Source organism: Ambystoma mexicanum, chromosome 1q (genome assembly GCF_040938575.1).
Source record: "Ambystoma mexicanum isolate Mex_15411 chromosome 1q, UKY_AmexF1_1, whole genome shotgun sequence".
Classification (NCBI taxonomy): Eukaryota; Metazoa; Chordata; class Amphibia; order Caudata; family Ambystomatidae; genus Ambystoma; species Ambystoma mexicanum.
Genome location: NC_090922.1, coordinates 986,249,382 through 986,274,942, shown reverse-complemented (window position 1 = coordinate 986,274,942; position 25,561 = coordinate 986,249,382). Strand labels below are relative to the sequence as shown.

General features: G+C 46.7%; 1 protein-coding gene across 2 annotated transcripts in view; it reads left to right on the top strand.

Annotated features, from left to right (window-relative positions):
• LOC138539878 (interferon-induced protein 44-like) overlaps positions 1 to 25,561 on the top strand; it is a 1,550,577-nt gene that overhangs the window by 593,865 nt on the left and 931,151 nt on the right. For both annotated transcript variants that reach the window (XM_069641641.1, XM_069641642.1), the window contains one exon: positions 11,331 to 11,483. In XM_069641641.1, the coding sequence (XP_069497742.1) occupies positions 11,331 to 11,483 (153 nt within the window). The remainder of the gene's footprint in view (positions 1 to 11,330; positions 11,484 to 25,561) is intronic.

Sequence of the window (25,561 nt, the reverse complement as noted above, 5' to 3'; positions counted from 1 at the left end):
TACCAGGAGGGAGTCCTCTTTCCAGCCCATCGAGAAGACTCTGGAGAAGGTGATGCCCATCATTTCACCGAAACCATCTCCCCTGGTCGCAGAGAAGGGGGTGCACGGTAGTCCTCCAGGGCACAGACATTTCCTTAGAGGAAGAGCTCACCAGCCTCCCGGTCCTCCAGGAGGGGAGATGCGTCGAGAGCAGGCCCTACGTGGGGGGATCCCGACGAGGGCGACGACGAAGGTGACAACGACGACGAGGAGACCGTAGAGGAGCAACAGGGCGGTGACGACGGAGCGGATCAGCCTAAGCCGCAATCGCCCCAGTCCCCGTCGCCTCCACCCCAGTAGCCACCTGGGGATATCTCAGTGGACATTCTGGCAGCCCTGCATCCCCTGTGCTCAGAAATCCGAACGAGGGTGCCACCCCCGAGGCCATTAGAGGAACCACCACCCAAGAGGAGGAGAGTTCACCCCCTCTGCCTTTTCACCCCTCGCCTCCCTCTCCCCCACCGAGGGATGAGACGGAACCGGACACGGCGACGATGGGCACTGGCAAGGACGACGACGGCAGCCTGGGGGATCTCCCCGTCTCCGCCGGCCAGATCTTCACCGCCCGACGAGATTGGCTTGTTCAACGCCATGATCTCCAGGGCCTCGGAGCTGTTCCAGCTTGCCCGGGAGGAGAACAAGAAAGAGGGTTTCCTTTGCCGGCACCGGTAGGCGAAGAGGAAGACCGTACTTTCAATCCCGTTATTGGATGACATTTGGGACGAGGGTTTGTCCATCATGAAGAACCTGTCTTCGGCTCCGGCGAAGAGGGATCGCTACGAGAAGAAGTACAGAGTGCCAGACTCTGTGCCCAAGTGTTTACGGTCCCAGCCTTCTCCAGGCTCTGTGGTCTCAGCGGCGGCAAAGAAGAAGCCTTCGGGCTAATCCTCGTCGGCGGCCTCCTCCCCCCCGGACTGCGAGGGGAAGAAGTTGGATGCTATGGGGCGAAGAGTGATCTCGTCTGCGGCAACGACCATCAAGGGCGCTAACGCCCTCGCCATTGTGGTGCATTACGACCGGGATCTTTGGTTCAAGATGGCCCCCCTCCTGGACTTCCTTCCCGACGACAAGTGGGCTGAGGCGTTGGAGATTCTACAGTAAGGCGTTGTGGCTTCGGACCACGCCATTACAGTGGCCACAGACATTGCCGACGCGGGATTCTGCCAAATGGGCAACAGCGTTTGCCTTCGTCAGCGAGGCTGGCTAAAGGCCACGAATTTCCGCCAGGATGTTCAGTCAAAGGTGTTGGACATGCTCTTCGACGGGGACAATTTGTTTGGAAAGACTGTGGACGAGTATATCCAGGCCATCAAAGCAGACACGGAGACGGACGGCTCGTGCCCTGGGCACGCTTCAGCAACGGCAGGCCGTCCTTTCGGACTTCTGGAGGGAAATCCCAAAGTTCCTCTAAAGGATTTGGAGGAGTTGTCTCGTCCTACCGTCACCCCCCCCCGCTCATCGGCCCAGGAGACCTACAGGGGCCGCGCCAAGTCTGGAGGCGGACGTCTTCGTCGCCAAGGCCCCCAAAGGGGCGCTTCGACATCGAAACTAGATTGAACCGGCCGTGGAGTCGGGCCCCCGCCCGTGCACCCCAGTGGGTGGCCAGCTGGCGAACTTCGTCAGTGTGTGGAAGACCATCTCCACCGACCGTTAGGTGCTGGATGCTCTCGCCCACAGACACACCCTAGAGTTCCAACAGAAGTGTCCAAGGATACCACCAGTGGACCATCAGAAAAACCACGTCCCTCAGCTGCTGCTGGAGGTACGGCCATGTTAAGAAAGGGGCAATCAAGCTTGTCTCGAAGAAGCTCCAGGGCTCCGGAGTGTACTCTCGTTACTTCCTCATCAGAAAGAAGACCGGCGGTTGGAGGCCCATTCTGGACCTCCGCCGTCTGAATCAAGTCCCAAAAGTTTCGGATGGTGACCCTTAGCACGTCCTGGGACAGCTGGAAGAGGGGGATTTTCTATCGTTGCTGGACTTGGAAGATGCCTATTTTCACATCCCCGTACACAAGGGACACTGCAAGTACCTACGCTTCGTGGTTCAAGGACAACATTACCAGTTCAAGGCCCTTCACTTCGGGTTGAAGTCGGCGCCACAAGTGTTCACCAAGTGCATGGCCCCAGTGGCGGCGCAGCTACGTCTACGAGGGACCCACGTGTACTCGTACCTGAATGACTGGCTCATCCGGGCGAACTCAAGGGACATCGCTGTCGACCACACGACGAAGACAGTCCAACTCCTGTCGGAATTGGGGTTCTCGATAAACTTCGCAAAGTCCAGCTTGACTCCCATTGCAGGACGCACTGTTTCTGGGAGCCTGACTCAACACAGTGTGGTGCCTGGCGTCTCCGTCGGAGGAAAGGATCGCGACCATCTTGGGCAAGGTACAATGGCTGTTGGCCCTGAAGGTCGCAAGGGTAAGATCCATCAAGTCCCTACTCGGCATGATGTCGTCATGCATTTACCTCATTCGGCTGTGCAGGCTGCGGATGCATCCGCTGCAGGAGTTCCTCGGTGCCTGCTGGATACAAGTGGAGGGGAGCTTTGAGGACAAGATCACACTCGACAAGAGTTTCCGTTGAGCGATACGGTGGTGGGGAGTGCGCGCACATCTATCCGCAGGCGCAGATTTTCAGATCCCACCTCATCACGAGACGCTCACGACGGACGCCTCCCTGGAAGGATGGGGAGCGCATTCCGTAAGTCTTCATGCAAGAGGCCTGTGGCTACCAGAGGACAAGTCGTTGCACATCAACGTGTTGGAGCTGCGGGCAGTGTTTTGGGCCCTCAAGTCCTTCCTTCCGTCCCTCAAGAGCAAAGTGGTACCGGTCTTCATGGACAACACCACCACGATATTCTACATCCGAAAGCATGGGAGAACCAGATCCCTGGCGCTCTCCAAAGAGGCGCAGGACCTTTGGCACTGGGCCATAGCCCAGGGGATGTTCCTCGTCCCGTTTCATCTAGCAGGAGTGAAGAACACTGTCACTGACTCTCTCAGCAGGGAGCTGCGCTCTTGCCACGAGTGGGGACTTCGGCACAACCAAGTGGATCACCTGTTCTGCCGATGGGGCTATCCCCAGATCGATCTGTTTGCGGCGGCGATGAACACCAAGTGCCGGAGGTTCGCTAGCAGGTTTCCCCAGCCAGGGAGCATGGGGGACGCATTCTCTTTCCCCTGGGACGGCGTGTTTCTGTATGCGTTTCCTCCGTTGCGGTTGCTTCTTCGACTAGTCAATCAACTCACAGACCCGGTGCAGGATGATCCGAGTCGCACCAGCGTGGCCGAGACAGATATAGTACCCGGACCTTCTGGACATGTCAGCGTCCCCTCCAGTCAAGCTTCCGGTGGACGCAGATCTTCTCGCCCGGGAAAGAGGCGCGATTCTGCGCCACGACCCAGGATTGCTGAACCTGAAGGCCTGGCTCCTGCAGCACTAGAGTTTGGGGGCTACGATCTCCCAGCGGATTGTAAGGATGTGCTCGCCATGGCCAGAGCTTCATCTACTCTCAAATGCTACGGGCACAAGTGGAAGAGGTTCACCGTTTGGTGCCGTACTCAAAAGATCAACCCTCTACGAGTCACTGCTCTGCAGGTGCTTCCGTATTTGTTGTCGTTGGCCAAGGCAGGACTGGCCCATGCTTCCATCAAGGTTCATCTGGCGGCTATCTCCCGCTACACCATATCATCTCCTGGACGATCATCCTTATTTATTTATTCACATTTGTTGAGCGCACAGCAGACCGAAGGCATCGTGGCGCTAGTTACAGTGTTGCTTATACTTAGTTACATACAGTTCATGTCCGTACGGTTACATTGGACGAGATATACTTCTTTTTACAGTTATGCAAGAGCAGCAGGAGCACAATGAAAAACGGGGTTAGTTGAATAGGGCAGTTTTGAGCTTTTTTCGGAAAGAGAAGAGCGATGCATCAGCTCTGAGGTCAGTAGGTAGGGAATTCCAGAGTTAAGGTGCGAGGAAGGGGAAGCATATGCCTCCTGCTTTGGTTCTGTTGATGCGAGGTATTGCTAGTTGATTCGTGTATTGTGCTCTTCTTGGTCTCGTGGATTGATATCTACCTATGGTGTCAGATAAATAAGAGGGAGCTGTGAGGTTGATGCATTTATGGGTGGTTGTGAGAATTTTGAAGGAGATACGGTCTTTGACTGGGAGCCAGTGAGCTTCCTTTCTGGCTTGTGTGATGTGTTCTCTTTTTCGTATGCTGAGGGCTGCTCTGAGAGCGTTGTTGTGGGTTGTTTGGAGCCTAGATAAGTTTTTTTTGGGAGGTGCCGGCTAGGAGCACATTACAATAGTCTAGTTTAGCTCCTATAGTTGCTCGGGCGATGGAGAGGCAGTTATACTTGGTTAGGAATGGTTTTATTGCATTAATGAGTTTAGTACTCAGTGCTGAGGCCGAGACTATGGCACTGACTTGTTTGTCCATGGATAGCGTGGCGTCTATGTGAACCCCCAATGTTTTGACTAAGGATAGAACTGGGATGATACAATTGTCTATGTTGAAATTGATGTACAGTGGGTTGAGGTTGGAGAGGGTGGATTTCTGTCCTAGAATAAGGATTTCGGTCTTGTCCCCGTTAGTAGCCATCCATGCTTGTATGGTAGAGTAGATTTGCTGTAGGGTAGAGGCGTCATGGTGATAATTCCCTGTCAGGGGGAGGAGAACCTGCGTGTCATCGTCGTAATTTGTGTAAGTGATCCCCAGCGCGTCTGGTTTATCAAATAGTGGCTTGGTAAAAAGATTATAGAGCATGGGGGCAGTACAGGAATCTTGTGGCACACCACAGTGGATGATGGAGGGTGCTGCATGTGCTGTGTTAAAGGAACACTTTCATAGCTCTACCCTCTAAGAATGATGTTACCCAGGATGCTGCGTCATTTGAGAAGTGTGCAGCGTGTATCAGGTGACTGGTAAGAGTAGTGTGTTCTACCAGATCAAACGCAGCTGAGAGGTCAAGGAGAAGGAGGAGGGCGGGCTTGCCTTTGTCTAGGATGTTGGTAATTTCGTTTTTTTAAGTCTAGAAGGGCGGTTTCCGTTCCGTGTCCCTTGCGGAACCCAGATTGTCTTTTACCTAGGATTGCGTTCGATTCAAGGTATAGTTGAATCTGTTTGTGGGCGGCCTTGTCAAGTAGTTTCAGGAGGAATGGGACTGTGGTTATGGGTCGGTAGTTGTTAGGGTTAGCAGGGTCTAGCGTCGGTTTTTTAAGAGAAGGCGTACCCAGGCCTCTTTAAGGCTGTCTGGGACTATGCCCGTTTTGAAGGATGCATTGATGAATGCTGTGAGAAGAGGGGCGAGTGGTTCTGCGCAATCTTTGATGATTTTAGGGGGGCATACATCACCCTTACATTGTGAGGGTTTGAGGTGTCTGAGAATGTCAGTGACCTCGGCTTCGGTGATTTCGATAAATGCAAATTTGGGCACGTTTCTTACTTTTACATTAGGTTTTATCTGTGCATGTGCACTTTGCTTTGGTAAGGTATTGAAGTGGTGGGATATTTTGTTTTGGAGGAGGTTTATTTTTGTGAGCATGGCTGATTGAATGCCTGTACACCATGCCTCATCTTTGACGATCTCATCAGGGCATGTAGGTGGTACGGTTAGTTCTTTGAATATATTGAAAAGTTCTTTAGAGTGGGAGTTGGCATTGGAGATGCGGTGGTTGTAGGCCTCAGATTTAGCAAGGAAGATTGCGTCTTTGTATTTTTTTGTTATGGATTTGAAGTTAGCTTTTGTGGTATCGCAAGGGTTAAGCTGCCAATTTTTGAGCGCTAGGCGTTTGTCTTTGCGCAAAGTCTGGGGTTCCTCTGTGAACCAGGAATTGGAATGGAAGGATTCTTTTTCTTTTTTGTTTTCCAATGGGGCAACGGTGTTGACAGCCATTGTGATGGTGTCTTTGAATATTTCTGCGAGGATGTTGGGGTCAGCGGAGAACGGGGGTGCTAGGCATGGCAGATTTAGGAGTGCACTGATATTGTCAGAGGTGAGTTTTTTGGCGCTTCTGGCTAAGGTTGCCGGTGCTTTAGTAGGCACTTTAGCGCTTAGTGTGACAGGGATGTCAAATAGGAGAAGGTTGTGGTCTGTCCAAGGGAGGCTAGTATTGGAGGTGATGGCTGTGTTACAGTTGTGGTCTATGATCCAGTCTAGGATGCGTCCTTTAGCATGAGGAGGCGAGGTGATATTTTGAGATAAGCCTAGGTCTTGGAGGTCTTTGGCTAGAGAGATAGCAGTTTTTGTCCTTAGAGTCGTTGAATCCTAGGTTAAGTAGTGATTTTGTAGATTTTCTATGGTTGTTTCCTAGGAGGTGATTGACTTGACCTATGAAATTAGGGGTTGGGCCAGGTGGACGGTATACGGTATGAATATTTATTGTGCTATTTGGAGAGAGTGCTAATTTGACTTATAGGATGTCAATGTCAAAAAGATCTAGCACTGGTGAACAAAATATACAGCATCGTTCAGGCATGGATGGCAACCCACGGCTTATGCCTGAACGATGATAAAACTGAGCTTCTCATCCTAGGCACCGCACCCCTCATCAATAAACTAAGCACAAATTACTCTTCCTTTATCATAGATGGGAACTGCATACAAGTTGCTAAAGAAGTTAAAACATTAGGGATCTACCTTGATTCTACCTTATCATTTTCCAAACAGGTAAATTCCCTAGCTTCCTCAACAGCCTACACATGTAAGCTCATTAGAGCAGGAAAACAATTCCTATCCCAGCACAGTTGTCTAACACTAGCCAGAGCCCTTATCTCTAAACTAGATTATTGTAACGCACTGTACATAGGAGCCACTAAATCCATCATCAACAAAATCCAGATACAGCAAAACAAGGCCCTCCGAGCGGCTTTGGACATCCCCAGGAGAGAACACATTACAGAAACAAGAAGGAAACACAAATGGCTCTCCACCCATGAGAAAATCAAACTTAAAACTGCATCTCTCGCATACAAATCTCTACACAACAAAGCCCCTCAATACCTTAAGGACAGATTCACCAGATCACACTCCACAAGACAAACCAGACTTGCCTTCACCAATCGCCTCCAAGTACCTCGCTTTAAACTGACCACCATAGGCGGAGCTAGCTTCCCAGTCAAAGCTGCTCAATTGTGGAACGAATTACCCACTACCGCGAGGCTAGAACATTCTCCTTCCAAATTCAGGCAAATTGTAATTAACTGGCTGACGACAGCTATTGCTAATTGAAATTATGATAATGCTCACGCCTGTTTTGCTACACAGCATCTATACTATATGATTGTAAACTTGTATTGTAAACTTGCATCTGTAACTTGTAATTATCTGTAACATGTAACTGTAACCTGTAATTTATGCTCTAAGCTGTACATCTTCTTACTTCCTGCGCCCTTATACCCCAGGGTCCGGTGCGCATAATAAATACCAAACAAACAAACAATATTATCTTCCTCTTGGTGGGGTACGGTTCTGATAGAGAGTGTTTCTTTGTGAATAATGGCTACCCCCCCCTCCTGTTCTGGCTATCCTATCTTGTCTAAGGATGGCATACCCTTGTGGTAGGGCTAGTGAAATGGCTGGGCCGGAAGCTTCGTTGAGCCAGGTCGCTGTGATCGCTAGTAAGTCTAGATTTTGGGTAGTTATTAGGTCATTTACTTCTAATGCGTGGGCATTGAGAGATCGTACATTGATTAAGGCGCATTTGTATAGCGTTGGGCCAGGGCAAGAGATTTTATTGGGTATGGTGTGGGTGTCTGCTTTAGGTACAATGGTACATTGAGAGTAGGAGTTACCGCTAGGTGTAGTAAGCGTGGGTTTGAATTTGTGGCATATGGACTTATTATCAAGGAGGTGGGGTGTGTGCACTTTAGAGGTGCGTGAGCTAAGTCTGCAATTTCTGTGTGCTATGTGTGTAGGGGTGGCATGGTGGTGGATAGGGATGGTGCGGGCTCTGAGTCTGTCTCGTCTGAGGCTGAGGTTAGGTATCATTAGTGCTGTGTTATTTGGAGTGTGTGGGGGCTTGGGCAGGAGGTCTATCGTGTGTCCTCGCTGACTCGAGGTGATTTGATAGTGGTGGAGGTGCTTTAATGTATAAGGGTGCGGTGTGGTCATAAAGGTGAGTAGCGTGCTAACTACGCAGGTGAGGACGGGCAGAGAGTACATATTTGCTTGTATGCTCGGGGCATGTATTACTGTTGAGCGAGATAAAGATTACACAATATAAGCCTGGAGGGCAGAATGCAGAATACTCTATACACCGGAAGGCGGGGGTTAGCATATACTGTCTAAGTAGGTGGGGCCCTGGTGAGCTAAGAGCAGTAGTGAGATAGTCTAGATACAACTGTCACAGGGCAGGGCGCACATGGCACTAAATCACAATCACAGTCTCAAAATGGGTAGAATCAAATGTTCGGGCAGATAATAATAAGGGTGGCAACCTGCCTAGGTTCCAATATCACAAAGTGGAGCAAAATGCAGTGTTTAGGCAGTAAATAATGACAGTGGCAACCTGCCTAGATTCCAATATCATAAAGTGGAGCAAAATGCAGTGTTTAGGCAGTAAATAATGACGGTGGCAACCTGCCTAGATTCCAGTATCACGAAGTGGAGCAAAATGCAGTGTTTAGGCAGTAAATAATGACGGTGGCAACCTGCCTAGATTCCAATATCACAAAGTGGGGCAAAAAGCAGTGTTTAGGCAGTAAATAATGACAGTGGCAACCTGCCTAGATTCGAGTATCACAATAGTTCAGATCATGTAAACCGAGATGGGTGCACCTAGGTGCTACGAGCAGCAATCAGAGGCATTCAAATAGACATATAACGGTGCAAACAGTGTAACAGCATTGGGTCACAGTATGGTTCGAGAAAGGTGTGCAGCCGTGAGCAGTGTGCGATCAAGGCAAGTTCTGAGTACAATTGTCACGTAATGGTTGGGCAGCTGCCGTGACCAAAGTGGTGTGGGCCAGTGGCGGTAGGTGTGTAGGGCGACTGCCAGGTGGTAGGGTTTAGCGCATGTGGTTGGGAGTTAGCCAGTTTAGGGATCCGTGGGTGCACGTATTATGCTGGTGGTGGGCTTACCCGTTGACCTCAGGGGCTGGAAGGCAATGGTGAGTGGTCCTGGGGCAGCGGGTCCTCCATGCTGGTGCTCTCCTAAGTGGGCCAGGGGGACTGGCAGAGGCAGAATCTGCAAGAAACGGGCACAAAACAGGAGCTGGCCTTGCCTCCCGTGGGCCTTGGAGGGAGTGGGCCGGCTTCGCCTGCCGGCGACCGATGGGGATGATTATGGTCCCGGTGGCCGATCGGATCGCATCAGGGGCCTGGATTAGATGGAAGGTGCTGTGGGCACTGGGCAATCGGCCATCTTGGAGTGGTGGGGTACCTCGTGTACCTTGATGGCGGAAATGGGCTAGGGATAGCCTTTCAGGAAAATAAACGCTGTTATTTTCCTTTTGCAGGGTCCAGAATCGATGCGTGCTCGTCCCGCAAAAAATGCAGCTTTGCATATGATGTTTTCAGGGTTGGCAGGGGGGCATCAATGCTTACCATAAATAATGGTCTGCAATCCTGGGCAGCTGGTGTGCTCCGTGGGTCCTCTGCTCCTGCAGGGGCATGACCTGGAGCTCCTGCTCGACAGGTGGATGATAGGGACTTATGGTCGCATCGTTTGGTCAAGGAGTTCGTAAAAGGACTATTTTGCTCACTCCCGCCGGTGAAGGCTCCGGCCCCAGAGTGGGAGCTCAATGTGGTGCTTACTAGGCTCATGGGTCCACCATTCGTTCCTATGCATTCGGCGCCGCTGACATTTTTGGCGTGGAAAACAGTGTTTCTTGTGGCCATCACCTCCGCATGACGAGTGGGAGAGATCCAGGCCCTCTCTTGTAAACCACCTTACTTGACATTCCACTAGACGAGGATGGTGCTACGGACGCACCCCTCCTTCATGCTCAAGGTGCCGTCTGACTTTCATCTAAACGAGCCATTGGTGTTACCTGTATTCTTCCCGACGCCTTCGTCGCCGGCTGAGAGGACTTTGCACTCCCTGGATGTGGCTGGAGTGCTGAAGTTCTATGTGAACCGGCAAAGAGTTTTCTGTAGAAGTCGCAATTTTTGTGAACTTTGGCCCTGTCAACCATGGGAAGTCCCCCTCCAAGGCTTCCATTTCCATGTGGCTCTCCGGCTGCATCACCCATTGTCACCGGTTGGCAAACCGACTGTTGCCTGGCCGTCCGAGAGCCCTTTCCGCCAGAGCGATCGCTGCAACAACAGCGTTCCTGTCTGGTGTGCCCCTGCTTGACATCTGCAGGGCTGCTACGTGGAGGTTGATGCACACCTTCACGAAGTTCTACTGCGTCAACAGGGATTCCAGGGAAGAGTCCAGAGTCGGCCAAGCAGTGCTGCGCAACCCGTTCGCTTGAAGGTGAGCCTGGTGAGGAGGTAAGAGATGCTTAATGTTGAGATGCTTAATGTTGAGCCTTGCCACCTCCCGTGGTTGTGCATGTGTGTACTGCTATGTATTCTTTATTCATGAGCATGTGAATCCATGCCAGACCCCATGCTGGAGAAGGAACAAGTTATTTACCTGTAACTGTTGTTCTCCAGCATGGGTCTGGCATGGATTCACATGCGAACCCTCCTGCCTACCCCTCTGCAGCTCTTCTCTTGGTCCTACTGCCACTTTACGTGCTACCAAATCTGAAGATGGCTGCCCGAGGAGGGGCTTGGGTGGAGGGCAGTCATTGGCTGGTGGCAGTATGACCCAGAGACCAGTGATTTGTTGTTAGGAGAAAGACAGTTCGGAAGTGAAACTGAAACTGATTTTTTCTTTACCGAGGATTCCCAGCCTGACGACGGGGAATATACATGAGCTTGTGAATCCATGCTGGAGAACAACAGTTACAGGTAAGTAACTTGTTCCAAATCTAATGTGTTTCATAATTAAGGTTTGTCTGTGTCTTTCAGTCATGTGTTGTGAATAATGTTGCTACATAACGTTCATCCATATGTAAAGAGAAGACAGACAAAAGCTAGGTTTTTAGAAATTAATCATGTCTTTGATAAAGTATGATACATGCGAACTGCAAAGGCATTAGTAATGTATGACAATTTTAATAATCCTTACTCTTTGTAATGTTTTTTGTAAAGTGGTTGTTTTTGTAAGTTTAAAAACCAACACTAAAAATGTCAATTGTTTCCCCTTGTTACATAAAGTAGTTTTGAAAATGTCTACTATAATTGGAACATTTCAAAAACTTTAATTTCTTTATTGCTTCTTTATAGTACAGAACTTACTCCATTAAAGATGTAACATCTAGCAGATCATTGTCCCTTATTCTCTGTGATTCCATGGGATTGGAAGAGAAAACTGGAACAGGATTAGACATTGAGGATATATCAAAAATATTAGATGGCCACGTTCCCGACAGATACCAGGTAGATATTCCCGAAATATATGTCGTTTTCTATATGTTGCTGAATGCTTTTGTTATTTATGGAGTTTATTTTCATAAACATATATTGCACTGGATCTGGTTCACATTTTTCACCCCAAATGTTAGTTTCCCAGCGGCACTGTAACTTGACTAGTGAAAAACATTTAACGACCTACTCATTGAAAGCAACCAATCAGATTGTCTGGATTGTGGACTTTATCTACTGGTATAATCTTGCATTCCTGGCAAGCAGTTTGCTGCTCATAATGACCCCTCTCTCTCCGCAGCTACCTTGCCTCCACCCAGTACCCATTGTGATGATTCATGGGATCTCACCCCTTCTCTCCGGGGGGGAGCCCTTCCCTGTGAGGCTAGGGAGGTGAGCCTGCTATGAAATATTCCCCCTAGGTGTGGTGGATGGTCTGTTATTCTCTTGTTTACAGGTTTAGAAGTCTGCCCAGTATATTTCTGCCCACAAGGGCATTGGGTGCAATATATAGCATTAGATGTTTTGTAGTTGGAAAAGTGTTTCACTGTCCATGGGTTTCCTGCAATGTCAAAAGATACTACTTTCTTAGTCAGCCTACTTACGGTGCATGTACCACATGTAGCACTTTTCCAACTGAAAAACATTGAATGCTATATATTGCATCCAATGCCTTTGTGGGAAGAAGTATATAACAGAACACCAATCTAGAATTAGATGCAGGAAGGCAAATGCACTGTTAGTGTCACACTACATTGAGCATTGCGAGAACCCAGATGACATGGTCTGGTGGGCTATCGATGTAGTAACCATTTCATAATGCCACCAATGTCTATTGCCCAAAGAATCCTGGTGGATTTACAAATTGGGCACCAATCTGACGGGCCTCAGTGAACATTTGTGCTTCCCATATCATTGACTCTAACTGTCTCATACAAAACATTACAGACAATGATTTTCTCGTCGCATCCATGACCACATGGAGTATTGTCTGTGGCTGATGTTTAGCCACACAATGAAATAGCATGCCTTAGTAGAGGCAACTCTGTCCTCAAAGTGGGCTGAGCCTCACTTAGTATGAGCTAGGGACTAAATTAGTCCAACAGAGTGGACCGGGGTGCCGCTTGGTTGAATACGAATGCATTGGATACACTAGCATTCACAGCGGTTATGTTTTCAGGGATGGCCTGGAACCACTTGTAAACATTGAATAAATGTACATGAAAGCCTCGGTTGGTTGCTCGGGAATGCCCGCACTGGAAGCCATGCCTCCTTTTATTGAAACCCTCACACATCTCCCACATGTCATTAAGCACATGACTTTCGCACAAGCCTTACATTACATCCCGTGCCAACTAGAACAAGGATTAAACATTGAATAACCTTAAAACAAAATATGATGAACAGTGATCTCATTCCTTCCATGCAAGGCCCAAACGATCATAATAAAAATATGATGGAACAACTTTCTGCCCTTACAAATGCCCTAAACGGGCTTCAATGGCTTGAACCTCTGATCAAAACAGCAGTTAATACCACCAACTCCACGACCGAATCATAAATTCATGACCTTACCATCGTGTCGTGGAACTGCTGTGGCTTCTGTAATTTGGTAAAATGGAGAGATAGTGTAAAAACAGAACACTTGCCCAACATATTACTTATACAGGAGACCATGGCATTAAAGTGTGTAGAATTGGATGTTTTTTTGTATGCTTTCATCATGCTAACAAAGGTTCAGAAGGTAGACCTACAGGGGGGTTGATGATCCTGCTTGATATAAGGTTAAAATTCACTCTTAATAATGTTTACAAATGTGATTTGTGTCTAATTTGTGATATCACTTTTGATGGGAATCTGAAAGAAAATATTCTCTTAATTTCACTTTATTGGAACCCCATGCAATATTCCATTGAAACTGCGGGTGAATTATTTGGTGAAATCCTAAATGAGGCTCTTAATAAAGCTCCTGATGCTGAAATCCTCATTGGAGGTGATTTTAACTCAGCATTTGGATCCAACCCCTTCTGTATGGGTTCTAATGCGTCTTACTTACATGCCTCTCTACAGAAAGGGAACGTGTGGAGAAATTTTCTTAAAGCATGGAACATTGTTCTAACATCCCCAGCAGACACTCATAAGAGGTTTACTTGGAAACGGGGCACTGCTCAGTCTTGGATCGATCATATGTTATCCACCGTACAACTTTCTGGCAGACTGTCCAAGGTCGATACCATCATGTCTAATTTGGGGGACCATTTAATTTTAACAACTTCTATTCCAAACTTCTTTATAAAATCACTGAGTGAACCCCAACTAATACCCATTCAATGTAACAGACTACGCTGTTCAATCTATTGGTCTCCGTCAACCTGCAGGAAACTTACAGCGTTAGTAAATAGAGATTTTTGGTCTTGTATAAGTGGAGATCCTGTTGACTTTTCTATAATTCTACAGTGGAACTTGGACATGATTGCCAAACACTTATGTGATATCTCTAAAAAAGTGAATGGGCAAGATGTTGAGAAAGATGATCAAAGAGCATTTGACATTACGGTAGCCTTGCTAAAAAAGAAAAAAAATGGGGAGTTGCGTGTGGCAAGGAAGTCGAGGATGAATTTGCCCAATACTGAATATATCCTTCTAAAAAGAACGATCATAGTCGGCTATAAAAAGTTACTTAAGGAGACAGGATTTTATATAAAATACGGCAAAATCAAAGAATTGTCAACTTAATATGTCATCGTAAATCTAAAGAGATCTGGAAAAATATAAGATCAATTGATAAAGTAACCTCACGCGAATTTGACTCTTGTATTGATAGTACAACTTGGTTTTCTTTCTTTCTTTGTAAATATGTACTCCCTGAAGAATTCACTTCTTTTGAACAGCTTCCCGAATGTCATCTACTCCCAGATCGTTGCCCTTGGGACAAGTCAGATATTCTTGCTGCAATTCAGAAACTAAAAGGGTCCAAATGTGCTGGTCCTGATGGACTACCCCCGTGTTTAATTAAGGATGATCCGCTTTTCTGGACTACCATCTTCATGAGCATGTTTCAAGAAATATGTCGGTCCAAAAAAATCCCCAGTTCTTGGCTCACATCAATTATCATTCCGCTTCATAAAAAAGGCTCAATTACAGATCCCAATAACTATAGACCGGTCGCGATCATTGATGTTGCAGCCAAGATTTTTGCTTCATTGATCCTACAAGAATTGGAAAGTTTTGCACGGGCAAATAACTCTCTTTGCTGATCTCAAGTCGGCTTTCTTAAAGGGATGGGTACTCCCCTCAATGCGTGTATCTTGGCACATATTATTGCACATGCCACTAGTCCTGCCAACAGCCCTATATTTGTTGCATCTCTGGATTTAAAAGCGGCATTTGATTGTGTGATCAGAGGCAAACTCTTGGAGAAACTCCACAAGTCCAATCTCCCTCAATATCTTATCACACTTATTCAAATGCTTCATTCTCAAACAAATTTTAAAGTCAGAGTTTACAGATTGGGCTCTGTTACACAGGCTATTCCATGTTTCACAGGAGTAAAACAGGGTTGCAACCTTGCAGCCATCCTGTTTAACTTTTATCTTTCTGATATATAGGACATTTGGAACACAGACAAATCTTTTGCATTTAGACTTGGCGATTTTTCTTTATCATGGTTAGCATACGCAGATGACATTCTGCTCTTCGATCGTACCCAGGTTGGGCTTCAATCTAAATTAGAAAGTTTCATGTATTATTGCAAGAGAAACAATTTGACTGTTAATCCCCAAAAATGTAATATAATCATATTTTCAAACAAAAAGAAGGTACGTCAATTTGTATGGAAATTTGACACCTCACCCATTTCAATTTCCATTAACCTACCTTACTTGGGGCTCATACTATCTAAGAATACGACGTATAAACGAATGAAGGATCTTTTCCTAGTCAAATCTGTACCCCTAAAATGGCAAATGAAGATTCTGTTACATACAATTTGTAACTTTTCCTTAACGCCTCTCCTAGAATTTTATTTGAAAAAAGTGGAGGCTATCCTGTTATATGGAGTCAAGCTTTTTCTTTATGATTTGGGTCCTTTTTTAGATCAACTTCAAGGACAAATCTGGAAATATACGTTAGGGCTCCCCTCTACAATGCCAAACGCCATTATTAGACATGAATTTGGCCTCACTTCGCTTTCTGAGAGATATAATTGGCGTATGTTGTTGAATTTTGCAAAAATATTGTTTCCTCCAAGAAATTCCTTATACATAGACCTCAATCAAATCCTAAGGAGGAATAACATCGTTCAATTAATCAATTTAAAGTACAAATGTTTTTGGTGATGGAAAAGATCAACATCCCTGTTACAGACCTGGAGTTTTGTCAGGAAAAAATCAAGAAAAAATTATTCCAACATGATTGGGCAGAAACCTGTATGCAGATAGCAAGTTATACTTCGTTTGCAGAATATAGTAAATTTGTCCATCGGCAAGTACCCCGTATGTCGTATTTAACACTATGTCCTTGTTCCAAAATTCGCCAAACCTTTATGAGATTCCGTTTTGATCTTTTCCATACATGAGTTAGAAAAAAAAACATTGGCTCAAACTGACTTTAGATCAGATCGATGAACTATGTCGCTTTTGTAATCACGCACCAGAAACTTTAAAACATCTTTTCCTCTATTGCCCTCACTTTGAAAGCAAGCGTTGCAACATGATGAATTCTTTTAGTTAAGCTAATACATATACAGCTAGAGAATGGATCTGGACAAGTTGTATGTGGGGTTCCACAAACTCTTCAATAATCAAAACAGCAAAATTGTTGAAGATCATTGAGAGTGAAATCGAAAGAGTCGTGTAATTATGGTATTTCTCAGTCTATTAGTTAAGGTGATACGGTTTTGTGGATTTTATTCTCATGCATGTTTTTATGTTTAAATGTCTTTGTTTTGTTTTCTGTAACTAAACAATGTAACTTATTTGTGAATGTAACTTAAGAGCGAAATATTTGCAAAGGTCTTTTTTGACTAAAAACAAATAAAGATTTAAAAAAAAAAAACATGAACGGCTATTTTTTAACCACAACATGACGAGCGGCTGTTCCAACCTGTCAGCCGCCTCAATGAACCCTGTCCACTCGCCTTCTCCTGTGCCCCTCCTTTGCTCTGCAATCTTCTCCTCACTGCAGCCCCTGCACTGCTCACGGGACCAGCCGGTGATCCAACACCTAGTAAGAATACATCTTCATCCTGCAGCTCACACCTAGCCGCTATGTCCTCATCTTGACTCCCAGGCCAGCCTCGTTCGGCCCTTCTCTGAGGATGTCATCTTGGTGGTGCTTATGGATTGCCATGAGGTCTTACAGAAAGCAGGAAAGTGCCCTACCTTGTGGCATCGTCCACATTGCCGACCTATCGCTGGTCACCCTCCGGCATGTGGCATCACCCCGCCGCAGTGTCTCTCATGGCCAAGTGCTCACTTCCTCTGCTCTGGCTTTCCAGCATGCCCCACTTCCTACTCCACTCATTCTCTTCTGCTCCCGGACATTCTTGGTTCCTTCAATATTTGGGTGCATAACTTGTTGGAATGGCACGCCTGGATTATCTGGCCGCGGAGTTCTCCCTCATCTACAAATGCAAAGGTAGTGGCCAACGGGCAAAGCCCTGTATAGAATGAGTCAAGGGATTCCTCTGGGGGTTGTGTCGTTTGCCTCAGGCGCAATCTTTCAAAATCGGTGTTCACCATGGGCCTTGGCCAAAACCGCACAAGCACCCTTTTGATCAGGGCTGCAGCAGGCGGGGATTGGCACACCTTCAGCTCCTTCCCTCGGTACTCCGGGCCACAGAAACGTAGTGTGGCTCAGCTCAGCTGTCACAGGAGTGTTCACCGTAGTCAACAGTTGAGTCCTAAAACGACAAACCTCACCTGAAACAGGTGGACTCCAGGACAGGCACGGCAGAAGGAACCTGTGCGCACACATCGCGCAGAGCCCTGCAAACGTTCCAGGGACTCCAGAAAAGCTAGCCCATGCACAACGGGACTTTGTTGGGGAGGTCGACGATCGCCAGGACAGGACCGGCACACAAGCAGAGCACCGTGCAACGGGCACTCTAGGTAGCGTGTGTCGGCACGGTCGGTGGACAGGCAGGTTCTCCCTCGTTGCAAATGTTATGTTTTCAGGGATGGCCTGGAAACCATTTGCACACATTGAATAAATGCACGCGAGAGACTTAGTTGGTTGCTTGAGAATGCCCACACGGGAATCCGTGCCCCCTTTTATTCAAACCGTGACACGTCTCCCATGTGTCACTAAGCACATGACTTTCGCCCGAGCCCTGGGAGGGGCCACCATACATTACAACGGCCACATGGGCAATCACGTGACAAGGTCCCAGAGGGCCGCCTACAAGCCGATAAACACAGCAGGCTCAGACAGCGCCGGCTACCGAGAGGAGCTGAGCACACTGAGTCACAAAAATATTGAGGTAAGCTTTGGGATCAATGAAACATACAAACAGGCTGCTGTGCACACACGAGAGCACCCCTCTGGGCACACTTTTGTTAATAAACATGTTACTCTGCTTTATACGCAGAATGCGAATGAACACAGAACTTATGGAAATATTACAATAATGCATATTGGAAAGAAAATTAAATCAGCTCCCGAGGCAGCAACACAGTGCACGTTCAGTTACTGGAATACTTGAAGCATAGAAACCAGGTCTAAAGGACATCTAACATGCAGTGTACTTTTCATACTTGTATAGGTATTTGTGCATTTGTAGGTGAAAGGCTGAAGCACACTATACCATTACAGCGAATGCAGCAAGTCACAATCCTAATTGGTGGGCACACCCTCCTGCAATAAGACCCCCTTGCATTGCTGACAGCTGCCCACATGTGCAAGAGATACCTACAGGTACGAAGTTAAGCTTATTGCAGCATGATCCTCACCATAGTTATACACACTAGACCCGGCGATTCACAGTCGATTTATTTATTGTTCAGCCAAACGCAGGTCTCCATATGGATGACTACCAGGTTTGACATCAGGCGAGAAGATGCATGCTCTTAGACAAAACATTAAACTGAAAACACGAAGATAGAGGGGCAGCTTGGCATTTGAAGGCAGGTATGCAATTGGTTTTGCGGGTAAATTAGTGGGGCACAGAGTAGATGTACATCTCACTTTAATAGGCATATGTTTTTTATTAATTCCAATTATAGATCAGTTTAAATTATGAGTCCTGAAGAAGGTGACCACATGAATCCTCCCCCAAAACGTCCAAAGTTCCAGGTATTCGTTTTTGCAATAGTGGGGAAAGCATAAACCCCATCAAAGGTTTGGAGACGTAGACAGCCGAGTGCGATAGAGACTTTTAATAAAAACACTCTGACAGTCATGGAAGAGTTTCCTAGTATTAATGTAGGGAGGCTGTCTCTTTGATAAAACCTAGCGCAGTAAGGAGTACGATGGGGAGTGCATCATACATTGTTGAAAAGCAGCCTCCCCACAGATAGATTCACAGAACGTGTGGTTCATTTGCAAGTTGTTCAGCCAAACACAGACTGCTACCTGGGCCTTACCCATCAGCACTTGTGGGAATAACGCTGTGCTATGACATAGTTGCACAGCAACCCAGAGCTAAAGTTCACTTTGTGTCGCTATTTATTGCTCATGTTGTTAGTGGGCTTGCACTCATTTGCACATCACATTGCTTTGAAGTATGATGTCTTATTGTTTTTAAGTTGCGTTCTTTCATCTATGTATTGTGTAGGTCTTTCTTTCAGAATGCAAAATATGTTTACACTTCTGATGCTTGTTAATCTGCTTAGAATCACATGCTGTGCATATGGTCCGACATCCAGTGGTAACCGCGGAGTATTGCATCTTGTCTTTCGGGGACCGAAAGGGGACGTCGGCATAGGCGTGTCTGTAACACTATCCTTATAGTGACGTGTAGTGTACCCAAAATCCCTCACGCGCCAAGGTCCCTCAGATTGTTTTTTTCCGCCCAGATAACTGTTCGCCCTATAGCGAAGCTCTTCCATATGAGACATTGTTTATCTTTAGACCGACTTTGTTGGTTATTTCCCCCCTTAAGTCACTTCGACGGCAAGAAAGAACTTCAACGAAGACTGCGGGGAGTTTCTACGGCGGTGGATTTCGGCGCCTAAGATCCGGCGGCTGAGGCATCCATGTGGCCGGGCCTTCTGGCCGGCCTACACAACAGGGAGAGTGCGGTCGGGTGGCCATATCTTTCGTTATGTCTTTCCTCTTTCCCCCTCTTTGCCCTCTTTGTCTGGTCATCTTTGTTTACACCTTTCGCTATGGAAAGGACTCCATTTAGGTTCTGCCCTAAGTGTATGGTCAGATACCCGTGGAAATACGAGCACAGAACATGTAATTCTTGTCTCCCCTTAGATCACGACGAGAAGCGGTGTGCGGCTTGTAAGCTCCTTCGGCCTAAGACCCTTGAGGACCACCGTGTAAAGCGGTGGGCTGTGTGCAGTATGTCGCGGGCGGAACCCTCTTCCCCCACCGCCACACCTGCCGAAAGTGACGGGGGCACCTCTGATGACCAAACGTCCGTAGCGGATGTTATAGACCTTGAGGCGGACACTTCTAGGTCTGCCACGCCCGTCCCCGACCCTTTAAGGCCTGACGCAAGTCTCGCTTCAGGGACAACACCCGGTGACAGGGGCGTACAAAGACCACATCACACTAAACACACAAACCGAACACCGATTTAGATGAGTACGTCGAAAAAGGTGAAAGTGCCAACAGGACCGTCGAAAATTTCAGCGGATTCCTCTGATCGTGCAGATCAACAGCCTTCCCTGCATCCGCAGCAGCATCTTGCGACTGGGCATTCCAAAAACAAGGGCGCTTCCCCTAAATCGGGTTTGCATGCCGAAGCGCGAGCATTCGATGCTGCGGTGGTCCCTAAAGCCCAGTAGGCCCAAAACCTACTACTAGGCCTCCAGCCGAAAAAATGATAGACGGTAGATCTACCGATAGACCTTCGGACCTGTTAACTCACACCAAATCGGCGGTGATTGAACACAGTATCGCGAGAATTACTTTGGCGGTTGGCCTCGTACCTACCATGTCGAAACGCATGGGGCAGGCCGCGGACATGGTGCCCCGATTCTCGCGAAACCTATGAGGACAGTCAGGAGCCTCTTTCCAACACCCTTGGAGACAAATTCCGACGCTAAGGGGACGAAGAAGACGTTTTTCCACCCATGGGCCCTTCTGGCTCCTCTAAGTGGACAAGGGAGAAATTTGAAGGGTGTATGGACGTCTTGAAAAGATTATTTCTTTTTCTGAACATCCTTCCCGTAAGACATCTTGTGGAGAACCTATTCTTAAATCTGCTCCACGTATCCAAGAAAATGTGGACTCTCAGCCCTCGGTCCCTGTACATCATGAGGACGTCGTCGAGATGGACATTTATCAGGACATCTACAGTGTGGGATCTTTTGACCAACTCAGCTGTGCTATGATACATCATGTTGCTGCACTGGTGCAAGGAACAGCACAAAATGGCCCTGCTGACTCCTGTGCACGCCAACAGCTCTAAACTGCATTTTTGTAACAACCAGAAAATGGCTGCACTACCCTACCACCCTCATTTGAGGTGGGGTAAAACAGAGTACTCACTGTAGGAATGTGCCAGTGTGCTCTGCAATATTTAACATGGAGTGAAGTGAAAGAGGCTGCATCAGTGTGCTGAAAACCCAAAATGCCTCTTTAAAACCAACCTTAAAGTGCTGTTTTGGCGCTAAATCCATCATTTCTCATGAACCACTGTTATTGTTATTGTTATTTTGCATTTATATAGCGCCTTATATACCATTGGTATGGTCTGAAGGCGCTGGTAGGTGGAACGCCCTTGGGAACCGAAGTTCAGATCAGTAGAGAGAGTACAGAGAGTCAAAAGGTGCGTGTGATCACCGGGTATGTGTGCAGCTCGTGCGGTATCCGTGTAGTAGCTGCTTCTTAGCAGTAGGTGTGGTGGTTGAGAGATCAGGAGTATGTGTTCGTTCTGGCAGGATTTATCCAGACCGGATGTGGCTACGTTAGGCCTGAGGAAAACGCCTGGCTGGGGGGTGTGTAACCAGCAGTGTTTACTTAGAGTGATGTGGAGTGAGCGGCGGATGTTGGTATGAGAACAGTTATACCGAATGGTGTCATAGTATCTCTGTGTTCTAGTTGAGTGGTGATGTAAAGGAGAGAGTAAGCGTGGTGGTGTGATATGATGGGTTATATGCTCTTTCCAACGTTCTCTGCATTCAAAACCATACTATATACGTCACGCAATTCTATGCGCTCTAGTCCGTTCCATGCACTCCTATTCACCCCATGTATCCCAGTCTGCTCCATACACTCCAGTCGGTGCCATGTACTCATGCATTCTGGCTCGCTCTTGCGCTCGGGTCCGCTCCGCGCGTTACCAGATCGCATGCGTACTCGAGTCGGCCCCACGCATGTACTTTTGTCTGTGTCACGCATGCACTCCTGTCGTCCCACGCATGCACTCCTGTTTGCTCCACGCATGCACTCCTGTCTGCCCCAAGCGTGCACTCCTGTCTGTCCACTGTGATCAAAAAGGCCCTGCAATGCCCAGGATCATTCATTGTGTCTCAGAGGAACTGGGCCTCATGTGAATGACAGCTGTCCAATGTATCCTTGAAAAATCAAGCAGGGGCTTTGCAAGTGTATCTAAAGAATCAGCTGTAAGAGAAAGACTCCAAACAGATGCCTGATGCATGTATCGATGCTGCAAACAACTCCAGCACTCAAGGAAAGAACTAGAGCTGTACAAAGTGTATATTTGCTGCAGATGAAAACTGAATTTAAAGAAATCAGTTAAATGTGCTTTTTCCTGAATGAAGAGCAAAATCGCCTATTTGAAAGTACCTTGTTGTGTAAAGGCATGCAGGCATGCTCATTTAGAAATGTTAAAATAATTCTTGCTGTTAAAAAGTTTTAAATCTAATTTTATGCTTTTTCTGGGAAGACTTGGTAGAACTCCCTACTGAATAAGAAACAGAGGTTGTAAAGAATAACAGATTGTGGGGAAAGTAATGATGTTGCGAACTTAACATTTTGTACACACATTCCAAGGGTAAATGCGCATCTTTGTACAAAGTTGGGAAATATTAGGCCAAATCTTTCATGGTTAAAATTGCCAAAATGTAGCAGAAAGGCAAAACCAGTTCCCACAGACTTGGGGTTTGGATTGAAATGTGACCCACAAAATATGTAACCTGTGTATCTGATTTTCTCAGAGGTTATCACTGTATAAATATGTATTTGTGGTAAAATTAGATTTTGGTTCTAGGAGCTAAGGGAGGTTTCTAGACATTGTAAAAGGTACACCATAAACATGACATCCTTTTCTGTGATCCAATCAGCGAAGAACAAAGCGGAAACTATGCTCTTGCCCAATCCTAGCATTATGGGTGTGGACAGTAAGCCTGCCCCTGCCATATATTTTAGTGATGTCATTTGGCATGATAAATAAGGAAACCTGACAGCACACAAACGCACTGATTCCTGACTTTATTCCTGATTACCTGCGTGGCGTTTTGTTCCCGATTTCTTCATCCTGCTTGTCCTGATTCCAGATTTTCATTGCCAAGCCAAGGCATATACATTGATGAACCCTTTTTCAGCTAGGCCTCAAATTCTTAAATCCCAAAAACCCAAGGGAATCATTTTGATCCAGCTGGCTTGCTACTACTAGATGCATGCCTGCTGCAAATTCGCCATCCCACTGATCTCCAGTCTCCAGTAACCAGAAGGGCCAGTCCGGTGACCAGAACAGTCCAGATGATCCTGTCCCGCCCGAGTTGCCCAGCTGTCCTTAGTTAGACCCGATCCGTGTGATGACCAGAACCCTTGACGGTCCAAAATCCTAAATTAAAGTGGACTGTAAGTATTAATAGGAATCATAGAAAACTATAGCATACCTTGCCATGCCTTGTCCTATCCCCATCTCTAAACCATCCTATCCTTACCTTAAGAACTTGTAACATTGTCAGAATCCTTGTTGCCATCCTGTCTTTGATTTATCTTGCTAAGCGTCATTTCTTTAGTCATTTTTATCTTGTGTAAATCTTAAGTTATCCATCCTACTTCGAGTGATCGACTGGTTCTGCCGGGGCGGGCACTAGGGATTTGGTGTTGAAGTCATGAATCAACTCCGGAGCTTACTTTGTCCCTCCTTGATATTCTAGCCGGAATGCTCTAGTCATAGAGTAAAACTATAGTAAATATTTTCTTGCTAGTTTCTTTTCTGTTTTCACTACCCGATTTTTCTAAAAACGCTTCTCATTCAACCTTGCATATCTTCATCAATTTAATAGCTAGAGACTTCATTTCAACTCTGGATTATACCTAAAATATATAGCTACACGCCAACCCAAAAACGTGTGATTTTTGTTCTAAACTATTTTCAAACTTCCATTAAGATTCAAAGTGTTTACTTTTGCTCAAATTATAGCTCATGATTGTTAGTATCTTTCCAATGTTGCTCCCATAGAGATTTGTACTGATTTAAGGATTTTTGCACATATTCACTCTTTTACCCAGCCATTTCCGAATGTCATTTTAAAGTGTAAGATTTCAAATCCGTTTTTCTCTCTTGTTTGGGGAGGGACGGTTGGATTCGAATTCTGTTTATTATTCCTTATTCCTGATTACCTGCTGCTTCCTTATATCTAGTTATAATTGTTTATTTGTGGATTGAGGAATATTGCAGGGGGAAATCCTAACTTAAGTGCTATCTTTCCAAACAAGCCAAAAGTGTTCTTTTCTCTGGTGTTTTCTATTTGTGTTGCTGTAGAGTGAATTTAAGTGCATTACATACCTTCCTATCTGTTATTGTCACCACATTGGTGATTGCTGCTCCCTATTAATAGTATATGTTTGAGTTGAATTTTAAATAAATAAATATTACCTTTACCAACCAGCCTGATTCCTGGTGCATTGTGACCCGGGGTATTTGATAAGGGGTGTGATATGAGTGGTATATCACTCAGAATATTGAACTTATAGACATAATAAAATAAACATTTCAGCTGTGCGCTCCATACTAGGCTGAGACCAGGGTGTATCGCCTGATTGAAATACTTAACAACAGTGAAGAAGAAGACCCTTTCTTCCTGCAGGACTACAATGAGGACCAGGCGGTTGCCACGAACAACTGGGAGGAAACCCAGCCAGTGGAAACAGAACCATGGACGCTCCCCACGCAAGATCAGGACACTGATGTTCTATGCCTGGATTCTCCTCTGTCCTGCCCGGCTTGCCAGGCCTCGCCTGTAGACAAACAAATGGCCTTCAATGGCATCTTAAGGAAGGCAGCAGACCATTTTCAGATTACTACTCAAGAGGCGGTTGCTGAGCAAAACTTTGTGGAGGACATTCTCAAGGAGAAACCCCCCTCAAGCCAAGCCATTCCCCTCCTGAATTCTGTCAAAAGAAGATTGGCCCACTCCCTGGTGACGCCAGCTCAAACCGGGGCAGTGAACCCAAGAGTGGAAAAACTATTTTGGCCAGCCTCTTCGGACCCTCAATATATTAAAGACTACACAGCCCCCGACTCCCTGGTAGTGACTACCACCCGGAAACGGGCAGGAGTACCCCTTGCTACGGGGGAGGCACCTCCGGATAAAGAATCCAAGAGGTTGTACGCCCTAGGTAAGCGTGTTACCTCAGCAGCTGTATACAACACACGCATAGCGATTAACACCACGCTGCTGGTGAGTTATGCAGACGCTCAATGGAACCTGGTACAGGAAGGTCTCAAGGAGGTTCCTGAACCCGTCAGGTCCAGGCTTCTTACCATTGTGGGCGAAGGTAGGCAGGTAAACCAGAATATCATCAAAAACACTCTGGACACTGCTGAGACAGCAGGCAGGTCTCTGGCCCAGGGCACTTTACTCAAGCTGCATGCTTGGCTTCGTAATTAGGGGTTCAAGCCTGAAACGCAGACCACGCTTATCAACAAACGCATCAAAGAGACCAACCTCTTCGGGAAAGTGATCGATGATGCCCTGGAGACGGCCAAAAAAGAGCATGAG